The sequence below is a fragment of the Ochlerotatus camptorhynchus genome, unplaced genomic scaffold (genome assembly GCF_037179485.1).
Source record: "Ochlerotatus camptorhynchus isolate MF236.1 unplaced genomic scaffold, CSIRO-AGI_Acam_v1.1 ptg000021l, whole genome shotgun sequence".
NCBI classification, from domain to species: domain Eukaryota; kingdom Metazoa; phylum Arthropoda; class Insecta; order Diptera; family Culicidae; genus Ochlerotatus; species Ochlerotatus camptorhynchus.
Window position 1 is genome coordinate 1,362,392 of NW_027040513.1, and position 16,540 is coordinate 1,378,931.

General features: G+C 40.6%; 1 protein-coding gene across 1 annotated transcript; it reads right to left on the bottom strand.

Moving 5' to 3' along the window:
- Positions 1-2: 2 nt before the first annotated feature.
- Positions 3-15,995, bottom strand: LOC135704061 (uncharacterized). The gene is made up of 4 exons (XM_065225483.1): positions 15,981-15,995; positions 543-933; positions 196-475; positions 3-132 (listed from the first exon to the last, which is right to left on the bottom strand). Exons 1-4 carry the CDS (start codon positions 15,985-15,987, stop codon positions 10-12), a joined length of 801 nt encoding a protein of 266 aa, XP_065081555.1. The 5' UTR covers positions 15,988-15,995; the 3' UTR covers positions 3-9.
- Between the last annotated feature and the right edge of the window lie 545 nt (positions 15,996-16,540).

The following is a 16,540-nucleotide window of genomic DNA, read 5'->3' on the forward strand; positions in this document are numbered from 1 at the left end:
AAAGTGTCTTTATTCGAACATTGATAGATAGTTTTCGGTTCTAAACTTGTGTTTCAAATCTCGATTGCTTACGAACTGGATTGCCGCCGTTGTTTTGTCGTGCTTGTGATAATACGAACAGTGCCGAATGCGCTGCAATCAGATTAAATTCCGTTGATGAAGGAAGCAGGGTAGTAATTATAACCTTCAACTCACCTTGAACTCCCTCAACGTTTCCAACTGCTTCATCATAACGGATTTCGTTTTCGATTTGTACTTGGCATCGTCGATTTCCTTCTCCATGCACCGTCGACAGAGGGTTCGATCGCTCTTGAAGCTCTTCCAGTAGTCAACGTCCGGTTTCTGTTCGCAGTGGTAGCACCGGTCGAAATTGTCCGTCTTGCAGATTGTCATCGTCGCTGGAATGATTTTGATTTTCCCTCCAAACGATTGCATCCTAATGTCCTTACGTTGCTTGGTCACATAGGTTCCGGGACTGAAACGATCAATTCCAATCATACCAAATTATTCTCTATACATTTGACCATGAACCCCACTTTTACCCGGGCACAGCAGCAATGGGTCTCTCCTTCCATCGAGGAACATTCACTCCGAATGGTTGGCTCAAAACTTTCGCCGGTTTGGTTTTGGTGGTGTCGTACTCTCCCACTCCCGGGCTGCTGCTAACTTCGTCGAATTTGAACCGAATGGTGGTCGCCGAAAGTGAACCGTACCCTCGATTGCTGCAGACCGCCTTCAGAGCCGGATGGAATGGTTTGTCATAGTAGGTAATGTTGTACGCTCCAGGAGCAAGATTTTCTCCGGCCGATTTGGGCATGGTCCGTCGCATGATGGAGCTCACTGCGGGTCCTTTCAGGGGAACCACGTCCCTCTTGATGGTGGATCCGAAGCAAACCCTGGCCTGCGGTGGCCGCTTGATGACGTAGTCGAAACCTGTGCGGGAAGAAGCGACGATTCATGGGTACGTGTTAGGAGATGGATTGTATGTTGTTCCACAATGTTGAATGGAATCATTGAGCAAGTATGAGCCAAAATCAAGGTCAGACAGATTGGCGAACTTAAGGAAATCATCATCAAATCAGATCATCAAAATTAGAATGATTTTTAACCAAATGGATAGTTTGGGACTCTATTTAAGTCATGAATATAACTTGTATATTAAGGTGATTCGCTGCGACATCCTTATTCTCGGAACCACTTCGAAACATTAAGTACACACATATAAGCCTATACGACATGTGCAACATTCAAATTGTTACTCCACGTTTGCTGCACTGCAGCCTACATGAAGTAGCAATTTCAGGTGAAATTTGGCACTGATTTCAGAGATTTGTGTAATTGAAAATTCGAAGTGGAAGTGTATATATAGCCTACGTAACGGCCATTTCGGACTCTACAAAGAATCACCTTAAAAGCAAACTTTTGAATTTTATGAAAGAAGATTTAAATAATGTTGGTTTAGTAACCGAAATAAAACCATTGGGGTAAAATGCGCACCCTATCGGGATGGTATGAGCGCCCTTGTCAACAACCACTAAGAATATACCGTTCTCTTGAGGCTCTATGAAGGGTCATCAATGAACAGTTTTAGCATGTTGAAGGAATATTACCGACAAGAAACTACTAATAAAGCTTATTTTGAGCCAGTCTAGCATTTGTCAAATATTCACACTAAAGTAATTTTCAGACTAAAATAAAATCGATAATTCAAGTGGGCTTCTAGCATTTCAAGTTATCGACCAATCAGCCTTCTCTCAGGGTTATCAAAACTTTTCGAAAGAGCAGTCTATTACCGGCTCCTAATACATGTGCCGAAGAAAACAACTTGTTAGTCGAAGAACAGTTTGGTTTTCGGAAAAGTCGTTCGACCATCCACCAGCTGACTCGAGTAACAAACATTCTCGGACGGAACAAGTCTGTTTCAAAAATATCTGCCATGGTGTTCGCAGATGACACATCCATCGTCTACAAGGGTAGGGTCATCGGAGCTCTGACTGCCAAAGTTCAGAAAGGCCTGGACGTCCTGTCTGAATATTTCAACAGCTAAAAGATCTGTATCAACGCGGCAAAGACCCAGGTCATCATCTTTCCACACTCTAAATCTCCCAGACTTGTTCCGTCGGAGAATAATAAGATCGGCCTGAACGGTACAGTGGTGGAATGGTCGAAAGAGGAAGTCTACCTCGGCTTAACACGTGTGTAACGTCCTGATAAGATCCCTGTATACACTCATCAATAGGAGATCTACCCTGTCCCTGAAAAATAAGCTTGCTGTCTACAAACAAATAATCCTTCCCTTAATCGAGTACGGTATGCCAATATGGGAGAGTTGCGCCAAATGCCATCACTTCAAACTCCAAAGGATCCAGAACAAGATCCTTAGGATGATCCTAAACAGTCCCCCGCGAACTAGAAAATCTGAGATCCACCTCCTGGCTGGAATTCAAACTTTAGAAGAACGGAGAGTTTTATCTTGGAAAGGTTCAGAGACACCTGTCTGAGATCAACTCATCAGATCATACGTGATCAAGCACGTTAGGCTAATTTATACTCGTAGTTAGGTAGGTTATCACTTTTTTCAATTCAAACATAACACACCTCCCAAGGGGTATTCTGTAGACTAGTAGAAAAACGTGAATACGTAAATTAGAATATCAGATACCAGATGACGCGATTGTACCTGTCTCATAGCGTTCGTATGAGAAAATGGAAGAGTTGCCAGTCTTCTTGATTTGTTGTCTTCGCTGATAGGCTAATAAATTAAAATGTTAAACAATGTAAAATCATAATTAACAGAAATAAACGTAATTTTACCACTAAAAGGCTTCTAGCATTGAGTTGAGGCTGCAACAGATTTTTTTGCAAAATATCTATAAGTTGATTTTTGATTACTTCTGCGTGAAGTCAACGATTTTACATAGTTGAAGGTGCTAACCTCAAATAACAGACTAAAGTGGTAATTTTTATACGATAGATGAGGAGATGAAAGTGTAGAATTGATAGTTCCGTTTAGAGTACGGCAGTGTGAAAATTGCATATAGAGAGTAGACAGTGAGCTAGGACAACTTTAGGAAGGTACAAATCAGTTTTATCATCTCTCTTTAGCAATCTCCCCCTTTGGAGAGGGATGGTGAGTGGGGTGTCAGAGATCTTCGTAGAACTAGAAGAGAGATGGAACAAATATAGAATTTGGAATATTGGAGGATATTTTGTAAAACTTTAGGGAGTTTTGTAGATGTTCAGGAACCGTTGCATAAGTTACAGGATATTCTTTCAAATATCCTTCCTAGACAGCAGGAAATATTCAAAAGATCTCCATGACAAAAATATTAGTAAATTTCTTTGGATATTTTTCCAAGAATTCAGGTTGAGCAAGTTCTGAGGATCTCCAACTTTATAAAAAAAAATCAAATTTTCTTTCAAGACTGTAGGTTGTCCAGGAAGTATTCAAAAATTTCCAGCTAATTGAATCTGATGGAATCTTGAATGATGAATTTATATTTTATGGACAAGAATTAACGCTCCGTGAATTAGCTGAATTCCGGACATAAAGTTCAACGAAGAGATGGAGATTTCTACATATACCTAATGTAGTTGCCTTGACGCAATTTGATTGAATAGCATCTTTGCGAGTTTTTATTTAACCGTAGTTTAGCAAAATACAAAAATGCAACCCATATACATTTTCTATCTACACCAATGTATTTTTTGAGGGCTGGCGTAAGGTCTCAGTGGGGACGTAAGAAAGCCAAATAAGAAGAATTAAAATCAATACTACGTTTGACTTGATAAAATGATAAACAAGAAAAATCATCCAATTTATTTTGGAGTGTTGGAAATTTCTTCAAGTCATAAAAAAGTCTTTGTCCCAGAGTTTCGAAAATTTGTCTACTTAAGTCTAAAGCAATTTTTTTTAAGCACAAGCATAAAAAAAATCAAAGAAATTGAAATTTGATAAGTTTGACATTGTATTTTTTTAATCCAGTATGTCATATACTTCAGAAATCTTGAACCCTTTTCATGCCTAAGCAGCTTAAAAATTTCTTCGTTACTCGTTTTCTTTTTCTAAGTGCTGAGATCATCCCAACGATGGGACCATCAAGCTCTTGACGACAATTGGTCTATTCAACGTATAGTAAAAGCGGGTGAAAACTCAGTTAAAGTATTCGCTGCTTACAGAGCGATTATTAATGAAAAATATAAAAAGCCTATTTCAAAATGTATACTGACGGTTCAAAAAAAGAAGGCGGCTGGATTAGGTTGTAACCATAATTCTGAACAGCTAAAAGTTAGTCGAGACAGAACCGAAGATCGTGCGATATTTACTCGATGTTGGATGCGACATGAAGCATGCAACAAACTCTATCCCGTTTACTCTGTGACAATACGAGCAGCAGTGAATACATTGTGTCGCGAGTATAACCGCCTCTAATTGTGGGCAGCTCAGAATAAGCTGAGAAAACTCAGGCCTTTTTCGCCAATCGATCGTCAGTCGGAGCAGTTCAGTGTATTAGATAGTGAAGTAAAACAGAAGAATGGTACTCCCCATTGTACTGGGTCAGAAAAAGTTAAACTATTTTTAAAAGTGAGTGAAAGCCAGAAGTGGCACAAGGCGCAATTATTAAATAGCCTAATTTTTATTCTCGTTAAAGAACTGCTCCTCTTTTGTAAAACCAGATCGGTTTCAGAAAGATCCTAAAATTTGCATATAGAAAGCATCAGGTAGGAAATACCTTTGAGATTAGTAGTGCTGACAACCAGTGGTAAGACGATTTCGTGGTTCGTTTGAAGGTTGTTTAAACCTTCGAACGAAGGTTTTTTGTTCGGTCTAAATTCGCAGGTTCGAGACTTTTCTCCACACCGAAAACGCCACGCGGGAAGACCAAGCTAGTGCTAGTGATCTAACCTCCTATAGGAAGGAGAGGCACCTCGTGGACACATAGTGTTCGCTTAGTGCACTGCCATTAGTAGTCCGTAGGGGACCACGCTAACTCCCTGAGCCATAGGACGCAGAGTGAGAGTGTTCGAAGACTTCGAATTTGTTCGTCGTACGCTTGGCCGTGCTCACCGGTCCGATCTGATCCGTAGGGACCCCAGCCAAGGTCCTGAGCCAAAGGAATTCCGACACTCCTCATCTGTTTTCGCATGCTTCAGTCCGTAGGGGCCAACATCAATCGCCCTGAGCCATAAGACGCAACCGTCGCGCGAAACGGCCTCAGTCGCCCTTTCAGACCGTGCTCACTCACCGGTCTTGCCGATCCGTAAGGTTTACACGTCACAAACCCCGAGTCAGTGGACGAGCAATGGACGGTTGGATAGGAATAGTTCCCCACCACGTGGCATCGCTTTCATCATCCTTTCGATGTGTCACCCTGCGTACAACAACCTGCATGCTTGGCTTCGAGTTTGGTGAATAGTACCATCGTTATCCATCGGTGTTTGCTGTGGGCCGCATCAAACAAGCCAATCCTTGGTACATCCGTCGTGGGACAGTCGAGTATCTTCAGAAGCCGTCTTCCGTCAAGTTGTCTACGGCCTATCGCCGCGAGTAGCAAGAGTCGCCTGCGGCCCATCGCCGTATATACCAGTTCGCTTGCGGCATACCGTCGCTAATATCATCGTCGACTGCGGCACTCCTGCCGCTGCAATCAACGTGTCGGTGGCCTCGCACCGCTAGGACCTGCCCATCGTAGGCCGACAACAGATCGGCGAGAGAAGGATAACTGTTGTCTCGACGTTTCAACCATCCTTTGCGGCTTCGTCGTGCATCGTGCGACTTTCGTCGCCACGCCTATCAGCAACAACATCAGTGTCACGTCACACTACGGCGTCTTGGTTGTCCAGCAGATGATACAGGTTTGACTTTCACTATTTTCTCTCTCTAAAATCAATCAAATGGTCAGATAATGAAATTATATACGCAATCCCAAATGTGAGATTATCCAGCATGCATTGAATATAAGCTTAAAATGAGTGAGCATTAGTTTTTGTGAGCGATGCTCGATTGTGTGGAAGATCCTTGAGCTATTGAGTCCGATTACTACAGTTTTCGCATAATTTTGAGACGGATATTCAGTGCCGTTCGTCCGTCAGTAGAGTACTTGAGATTGGGTCGCGTTTTGCCTTTTACCTGCCCTGAATGATCTAGTCGGGTTCGAACGCGCAACTTCGCATCAAACCCCTTATTTGGAGTTTGTTGGCGCTTAAGCGAAGTTTGTACAGTAGAAAGGCTGTGATCAGTGTCTGCTCGGCCGTTTTTTTGGTGTTAAGTCTGTTTGGTTCAGCAATCGCCCTAGAGCAACCCTGATCGCGTTACAAGGTGTGTATTAGGAGTCTTTCAAAACATGTGCAGCAACAGCAATTCGTAAGGTCCAAAGGGGGACGGCACATCTAAATCTCAATTCTAGATGCTCAACAACTCTCACATTAGCGAATCAATTTTCGAAAAATCTTCTTTTATTTCTCGCATCTACTTCCATCGCGCATCATCTTTCTGCAGGAAATCTTCAGAATCGTCATTAATATTTTTCTATCTACTTATAAGCGTGCGAGCAGCAAAACACATTTTTTCCTGCATCGTAGATAGAGTCGCCCCCCTCGGTAAGGTCCCAGAAAACAAGAAGACGGTTATATTCTCGGATAGTGCAAGCATTCTTAGGGCACTTGAAACAGGTTTTTAAAAAAATCCATGGATCCAAGCCTGTGAGAATGTAGCGTTGAATAAATACATCCGTTTGGTGTGGTTTCTGGAACACGTAGGTATTTCAGGAAATGAAGCAGCAGATTTATTAGCAAGCGAAGGAACATCCTCGGATATGATCAGCGAATCTAAACATATAAAGCAACCAACGATACAGACAAAACGCTTGCTACGACTACCACGGCAATTTCACATCTCGATCGTCTACACAATTGAGCCTACCAAATAAATACTTTGCGTTGCGTTTGTAATGGAGTAATTCGTAGATTGAATACTGACAACTGTCATGTATCTACTTTAAAGTTCTTATTATGATTGCTTAAGGAAAACTATTTGGAAGATTAAGCATACCAAATAAATACTAAGGAAAAAAAAAAGAAGATCTGATTGTGTGATGAACAGGGGCGGGATGTGCCGTCAAATCGGCCTACTGATCATCCGTCAATGAGATGTAAATAGGTAATGCCCACTAAATTCGTCGTCTCTTTCGTTCTCCCGCTGTTTCAATGGTTCAAAGAGTGTGACGTCAAACTATGTCACCCAATTCAACAGACGGAGAACGAAAGAGACGACAAATTCACTCCTCACCTGCTTGCGCTCATGGATTTTCCATATGTGAATTTGGCTCCAAAAATCAACAAACCATCGTTGCTTGTTGTCGTTTGGAACCAGTTATGCGAGCTAGGCGACCTTGGTGTTCAGCCTTGAACATACTCATTACTGATAAAATGCTACTTTTCGAAATTATTAACTATGAAATATTATAATAATAATTTTTATATGTCAGATACAAAAAGAGGAGATAAAACTAGTGTATGACACATAAAATGTGTCTATTTCCCTTCTAGAGTGTCACGATTAGTGATTAGCTATAACAAATAGTACTCACTCATCGCGATTGCTCATTACAGCTAAAATAGCTAATTATGACACTCTGAAAGCGAAATTGACACGTTTTATGCGTCATGCACAAGCTTAACCTCCTCTTCTTGCATCTTACATGTAAAAATGATTATTATAATATCTCATAGTTTCATAATTTCGAAAAGTAGCATTTTAGCTGTAATGAGTACGTTCAAGCCTATGTGTGATATTCATTTAATCGTACAAAATTAACTTTCAGTTTTAAAAATCTGGAACAAGCGCCACTAAAATGCAAACTATTTAAACAAATTATGTGACAATTTCGGTTTCTGTAAACTTCAGCCCTTAAATCTGTTTGTTTTCATTAGTAGAACACGCACCAAACTCATTACATCTCCTCAATATCAACTGGTACTCCTTTCTTCCTTCCCTCTCCAGCAATCGCTTAAATTCGATGTTATCCATTGTTCACTATAATCTCTTTTAGACCACTATTGTAACCTTTAAACCAGCCTTAATTGTGATTTATTAACACTCTTCCGAACAGACTGTGAACTTGCTCCGTCAACATCAACCGGCTGACTGAGGGACTTGGACTCGGAACTCGGAGAAACTTTTCGCAACCGGAAGAACCGGGGAAAGAGTCCTATCGTTTTCCTCATTCGAGTGGGTACCTTGAAAATTGGTAAATTTACTGCCCCCGCCTTCCCTTTCGGTAATATAAACGAAAAGTTTACCCCTCCCAACCCTTTTATGACTTATTTATTGTTGTTGAATGGGTCGCGGGAATCGGATTGACTATTAAGTTACACAAGAACCGTCTATTGTTTGTGATTGTGTAATTTTGTATACTACCATCCTTGATCGAAGGAAGCACCGAAGGCAAATTGAATGTCCCAATAAATAAAACGTAATCATGAAAGGATTGAGCCAGGCCGGGCCCGCTAGTTTGTGTTGTTGTTTGCATTTCGCTTTGGATATCGACAAACACTGGTTGATTGATTGATAGCTATTGGGAATCAGTTGTGCCTTCTAACTAGGATTCTATCTGTTGACTTAGATGCACGGAAGGATCGGATAGACCACGTGCAATGCTTAGGTAAATATATCTAAACTGTTGATAATCGTTATAGCTTTCATAACCTGTACCTGTAGGTTTGATATTGAAACAGTTGACAGTATGGTGCCACTTTTTTAAAGGAACAATATATTTACACCTGGGGTGGGACGTGCTGCCGAATCAGCCTACTGATCATTTTTGTATGAAATTGGTTCCAAACGTAAACAAACCCTGTAGGTTTCTTATGGCTCATACTGCCGTAAAGGGTGTCCCACATCAAATTGCATCACGGAAAAAACGCTGTAGAAAATTTCTTAGTTGACCGATCCTTTTCAAACTTTTAGACAATAAAATATAACCCATAAGTAAGTTTTTGGCATATTTATTTCATTCAACTTCAATACCATACGCTCTCACCTTAAGCAAACCCCACACGTATCAATATATTGACGCGAAGGGGAATTATTGACATTAATATTGATGATGTGAATACAGAAATATTGTCAATACCGATGTATTGACGTCAATATTCAATACGATTATTCAAGAGCAAATTTTCATTATGTCGTAACATTCGCACCGATCCGAGAAAAATAAAGTTTTGTTTTGATGACCGAAAAGTTATTCTTATTTCCAATTAAACACATATAATCTCATAGTGATAGCAATGTTTAACATATTTAGCCAGGTTTTAATCATACAAATGCAAATCGCTAGCTTTCATGCTAAAAAATACTGGTTTTTGAGTCAAAATTTATTATACGTCGTTTGGTGGCCCCTATTGTTACTTAAGTCAAAGTGTATTTACCAGGATATTCGGGAGAATTATCAATTACGTCTCCTTCCGTGCAGCCCATTCATCATTTTAGGACCACCGAAATCATCTTAGCAACAAACAGTTCGATTTATTCACTTTAATAATGAGAAAGCGAAACGACGAAAGTACACTTTTCACGGGTTTCTCAGTGCTGTTACTTAAGGCAAACGGCATCTCCATAGAAATCGGGTGACTTAAGTAACATCGAAAACTATTTTGATCGGAAGGTGATTACGTCAAAAAGCAATTCGACTGGTAAATAAATTTAAAAATGGGATGTGATCCTATATTCGGACACTATATAGTGTAATAGCAGGAGCATCGATTGACACTGATAGCTCGACTTTGTTTACCTTTGTTACATTCGAAGTAATGAAAATTTGCTCTTGTATTGTCAATAAAAGCAATCGTGTACGGTCCACATTACGCTTAACTCCACTCATTAGGTTCTGTACAACATCTGGCTGCAGCTTCTTCTGTACGGAAACCCATTTTTTCTTCATGTCTTCCTCAGATTTGACCTCCTTGGGATGCTTCCGTAGTGCCAGCTTCATAATAGCCCAGTATTTTTCGATGGGCCTTAGTTTCGGTACGTTAGGGGGGGTTCATGTCCTTGGGTACGAAAGTGACCTCGTTGGCTTCGCACCACTCCATGACAACATTTGAATAGTGGCACGCAGCTAGATCCGGCTAGAAGATCGTAGGGCCCTCGTGTTGCTTCAACAAAGGAAGCAGACGCTTCTGTAGACATTCCTTGAGGTAGATCTCCCCATTTACAGTCCCGGTAGTAACAAACGGTGCACTCCGTTTGCCACTTGAGCAGATCGCTTGCCAAATCATGTATTTCTTGGCAAACTTTGAAAGTTTCAACTTCCTTACTTCCTCCGGAACATCAAACTAGTGCTGGGCGGTCCGGGGCAGTCCGCCTTGACGTAAGTCTCATCATCCATGATGAGACAATGAGGCTTTGTCAGCATCTGGGTGTACAGTTTCCGGGCCCGTGACTTTCCCATCGTATTTTGCCGTTCATCACGATTTTGAGCCTTCTGCACTTTGTACGTATGCAGTTCCTCCCGGTCCTTGACTCTCTGAACGAAAGACTTGGACATATTCAACTTTTTGGCCACATCCCTGACCGAAGCATTGGGATTCCGCTTAAACACTTTCACGACACGCTTATGATCTTGATCACTAATAGAACATCAATTTTGACGGCATTTCTCCTTCCGTTCGATGCTCAGAGTTTCGTAGTAACCGTTGACTGCACGATTACGAGTTGTTTTCCGATGTCCCGATGAGAGAGTTGAGGATTTTCCAGGTGCTTGCGCAAAATCAGTTCGCGACGTTGCTTTTCGAGTGACGCCACTTTTTCCAACTTTCGAAAAACTGACAGCGATAAAAATACACTCTAAACTACTTCTACCCAAATTTTCAAGAGAAAATAATCAATGGGTAATTTTCTACAGCGTTTTTTTTTTTCGCGATGCAATTTGATGTGGGACACCCAGTGCGCAAAACAGTCAGCCTCGTGAGAGTCTGCATGATTGAGAGGTAAACGAGTCACTGACAGCCGAGCACTCAGTCAGTAGCTCAGTCAACACGTTTATTCTGCCGTGATGGTACACCTAGTGGTACACAATATTTGTTTTGAATGACTGAGCGTACATTTTCTGTGGAAAAATGACTCAATTACATGCTGTGTGAGCGAAGGCAAGCGGTGTGCGTCGCCTGCTCGTGAGTGACCGAATGTTTTTGTTGGCTCTTTCATTGCCTCCCCTAATAAAAAATAACCATAAACGAACGGTAACCCAAATCATTGAACTATTCCACAAATGGTTTGGATGATACCCAGAACACGTCGTTAAGCAAATTAACCATACAATTTTTATTAGGGTCGTCCTTTACCGTTTGGTACAAACGGTCTGCACAGAGCAATGGATTGAATAGTGCAGTGCTTTCACACTCAGCCTAGATAGTCAATAATTTTACGCTCTGGGGACACCCTTAACCACAATGTTCCGAAGGCTTTAATATTTCTTTTTGGTTGATAAATGTATGTTGGGAAAAGTCCAGAACAGGGTCCGAAAAGTAAATTAACCGCTAATTTAATGTTACATATTTTTTGGTTCTATTTTCGTTGTCATTTTCCGTGACAATATAGATATCTATTTTTTTAATACCTGGAAATTATTGACAACATTACCTTTTGCATGTTGATGAATATCAAATCATAACTTTTTCATTCAATTTCAATTTCAGTTCATTTCATTATTTTTTTAAGGAAATAATGTATTGGAGTACGTCAGCAATATAGCCAAATTTTCAACGCCCATAGACTTTGATAAATTAAGTTGATGAGAATTTCAAAGAATTTCAAGGGAATTTGGACGAGTATTCCAAGGGAGTTATGGAAAAGATTGTGAAGAAAATTATAAATAAATATAATACTGAGGATTGCTTTCAATGTAGTTCTGATGAACTTCAGATTCCAGGGTAATTTTAAGTAGAATTCCAAGGGAATCCTGAATAGCATTAAGACCAGCCCAGTGGCAGGCGCGTAGGCAACATGTTATACAGTGATAGCGGGCCCAGCACAGCAAAATAAATGATTTGAGCCCGGGACATGCTGCCTACTGTCAAACGCTGCTGTTGGTATAGGCCTTGTCACTGGCCTAATTAAGACATATTTTAGGGAAAAAATCATATGATATTCTCAGGTTAATTACCTTGAGAATTCTGAAGATAATTTCATGATAATTCTGAAGAGTTACATGTCGATTCAAAGAAGGATTGCAAAGAATTTTTGAGCAGAATATCAAGAAATTTCTATGAGCATTGAAAGGGACATCGATTTGTGGAGAGTTGACTGTAATTCTATAGTATTTGAGGCACAAATCTCCCATATGTAAGGGAACGTGCCACCAGAGCCAGCGTTCTGAATTATAGGGGGATTTGAAGAATTCGATTAAAATACTGAGGATACTTGCAAAGAATTCTTAGAAGTATGCCAAAGAAATTGAATTCCGATGAGAATTACAACGGTATTTTGATGAAAATTTCAAAAAAATACCTGGGAAATTCCGTGTATTCCGAGGTGTATTCTAATTCTAAGATTATACCGATGATTATTTTTAGATTATTCAAATGAGAGTTCCAAGGGAATTTGGAGGAACTTTTCAAGGAACTTATGGGGTCACACATCTGGGTAAAATTCAGAGGGAATCCCGATGATAATTCCATGGAGATTACGCGAGAATAATTAACGAACTCGACGAAGAGTTCTAAGAGAATTTTCGGGATATTTTTTGGGAATTTGTAGGCAATATTGCGAACATTATAAGGCCTGTACTCGAAAAAAAAATGCACCAGACAAAAGTGTTCGCCAAAAATTTATTTTAAGTCGGATTTTCTTGAAACTTTCACGGAATGAACTAATACATATGGATTATGTTTCGGCATAATTACTTTATTCAATTTCCTTTCCATCGCTGAAACCCCGCACCTTTCCCTTAAGACCCGAGGGGGGTGACTCTATATACGATGCAGGAATTTTTTTGTTTTGCTGTGGTTAGCTGCACGCACGCTGAGTAGATAGAAAGAAGATTGATGACGATTCTGAAGATTTCCTGCAAAAAGATGATGCGCGATGCAAGTAGATGGGAGAAATGAAATATGATTTTTCGAAGATTGGTTCGCTAGTATGAGATTTGTTGAGCACCTAGAATTGAGATTTAGATCTGTCGCCCCCTTCGGTTGTATGGGTGATTCCCAGATGTATTCCGATACATCTCATGGTCGCAGACGGATTTTCCATGACGGCGCGCAAAATTCTCCGGCGATTTTCTTCTTGTTTCGATGACATCTCAATAACCACTGAACCGAAATTTTGCACATGTATACAAATCTCTCCAAACTAGTTATGCCCAGATTTTCATCAATTTTTATCAACGGATAAAAAAGTTACACACGGATAAAAATGGTGCATTTTTTTCGAGTACAAGCCTTAAGCCCCTAGGTAAAATATCGTGCATAAAAACAGAACACTCAGGCCTTTTTTACACGGGGGATATATACCGTGTAAAAAAACCTACGAGATTTTGGTCTTTCACATGCTTAAATGTTTTTAATAAATCGGATTTTGATGCCGTTTGTAATTATAGCATGCTATGGTCCATATAGGCATTTTAAAAAATTCTGTATTTACACCAAATATTGTGATTTTTTTTAAGTATGCCATTCGATTACCTATAGCTTGAAACGGATAATGTGATTGAAATCAAGTCGATAGGTTGTATCGTTGTCGAAAAATCGATAACAACGTACCGTGTAAATCGCAGAAAACCGCGTAAAAACCGAGTTAAAAAAACCGTGTAAAAACAGACTTTAGTGTATCACCATTTCAGTGCCAACATTTCAAAGGGGCGTAATTGCATTTGTAAACAATGACTTTCGTCTTCGATTTCTCGCGAATGAAAGCTCACTCATGAAAATGAATGACACCAGCAGGTAGAGGAATGTTTCCTGTCCCAGCTAGCATTGGTAATTTGGAGGGGTGGGCTTTTATTTGCGAGAAATCGACAGCTAAAACCATTGTTTACTAAAGCAATTACGCCCCTTTGAAATGTTGGCACTGATTTGTTGACCACACTGTGGAGGGCTGCATGTGCTGCAACCTGGGGGGGACGTGCTGTCAAATCAGCCTACTGATCATCTTGTATGAAACTGGTTCCAAACGTAAACAAACGCTGTAGGTTTCTTATGGCTTGTTTACGTTTGGAACCAGTTATGCGAGGTAGGCGACGATTGTTCGTATTTGACAGCCACCTCCCCCCCTTGGCTGCAACAGATGGCGGAAGTGTTCAAATGTCAAACTCCATACATGCTATTTCTAAACAACCCAAATTTGAGTAAGATCTACTTTTTCCCTTGTTTTGTTTTCCGTGCTGAGCACCAATGCTACCGACGCCAGGGACGCAGGTCCCACACCAGGACCCTACCTATCGACCCATCAACTCATGAACCGGGGACTAACGCATTTACTTCCCTTCCGAAGGAAGGCGTAATCAGAGATGTTATGCCTCAGAACATCCCATCGGCGCCGACTGGGATTAAAGCCAGGCCTGCTGGGATGAGAGGTAATCACGCTTACCACTACACCACCGGCGCCGCTTAGGATTTACTCATATTCGTCAAAAGTAGAGCTACCCAAAATTGAGTAAACAAAGTTGGGGCTGACAAGATGACGAATGGACAACATCGACCTGAATCCGAACGATGTTGTTCATTTATCACCTTGTCAGTTCCAACTTTGTTTACTCAATTTTGGGTAGCCCTACTTTTGACGGATATGAGTAGATCCTACTCAAATATGGGTTGTTTAGAAATAGCGTGTAGCAGTGATTGCTGCTGACTAAGTTCAATTGGCAAATCAAAGTTGGCGCTCGTGGAGAATAGAAGAACTATAAAAGTGATGATGGTTTTAAAATTTTCCACGGGGAAGTATACGAGTGCAATCTTAAAATGCTTTTATTTTCCAAATGGAACATTTTATTTAAATCTGGTTGCTGCTACAGTGGTAGAAAAGCTCAAATCTATGTGTACACCTAAAAATCTGAAAAGAAATTAATTTTTCTATATTATGTGTCTATTAAGTAGTCCTTAAGTTTTCTACTAGCGTAGCATTAACCAGATTTAAATAAAATGCTCCATTTGCAAAATAAAAGCATTTAAAGATTGCACTCGTATACCTCACCGTGTAAAATGTTGAAACCATCATCACTCTCATAGTTCTTCTATTCTCCACGAGTGCCAACTTTGATTTGCCAATTAGCGAACACATAACAGCATGCGGAGAGGTATGTCTGTTTGGCTGTGCGGATAGGTTAGGTTTCTTCCAACGGATAAGGTCTATGAAATCAATAAACTCTGGAGCTGCATGTGCTCGTAATGTCAAGGTAGTGCCTTGCATCGTTCAAGGTCCGTAATCAAGCTAGCCTAAAAAAAAACAGTAGATGAGATGCACGTAGCTAATAGACCAACCCCCGGTTTGTTTACATGGTAATAATCTTTCGGTACCATCGTTCCAAACAGAGGGACACGAATATTTTAACTGGTAACCCACCGATCTGGTGGAAGATATCGACCGAAAGTCGTCACACGGCAAGGAGACATCCATCATCGTTGCCAAAGAAGGTAGATTGCGTGACATCGTCGCTTTATAGGAGACAATGTCTTTCTATTCCTACCCCTTCAGATTCCTTTGTGGAGCGAAAATTTACTCGACTTGGATAGAATTGAAAGAATTGTATACATAGGCAAATCATGCCACTTCAAACCACTGTGGAACAATTTGCTTAGAAACGTTTAGCACTTCTTCTGGAATTTTAATGCGTGATTTGCGTGTTTCGCAACCACCTTCGAGGTCCATTGAAACTTTATTTCATCGCACAAAGTCCTAAACCCACTCAAAGCAGTTCAACCTAATTTGGGTTGTTTGATTAACCCCTTGCTCCGCAAAATGTAACTTTATAAGTTCTTACCTTCCATTTTCCGTGGGTAGTAAATTTGTTTATTGAAAATTAACTGCTAAAAAGTTTGTGCCACCCACCAGCAACGCACCAAATCTCTACTTCACTGCAACTAAGTAACGAGTCCTAACCTAGCACACACTACACATGTGGGTGGCACAATGGCCTCCAGCGCACAAGAACTACTCCTCCAGCTAACAAGGGATCAATTTGTCCGAACGGCTGAAAGTGAACTGCAACTGCTAGGAAGCAACAGCTAGCTACTAGCTAAGACGTGCAAAGTCGCGAAAAATCAACAACCTACTTAGATGTACCTATGCATATGTGATGAGATTGCAAAACCACGTGCTGCTATGGGTAGGAGGAAAGGACACACGACACACGCTAAAGGATATGCCAAAATACACAAAGGTCGCTCAGTCAGCAAAGCGTGGGAAAATAATGTCCTAGTTTTTCACCTAGTACTTTTGTTTTTTTTCTGTTCGTCAGCCTTTTATAGCCTGTGATGGGCCATTAAAGACACACCAGTAGGATACATGACTTATGGGCAGATTGGTTTGCTTTTTGAAAAT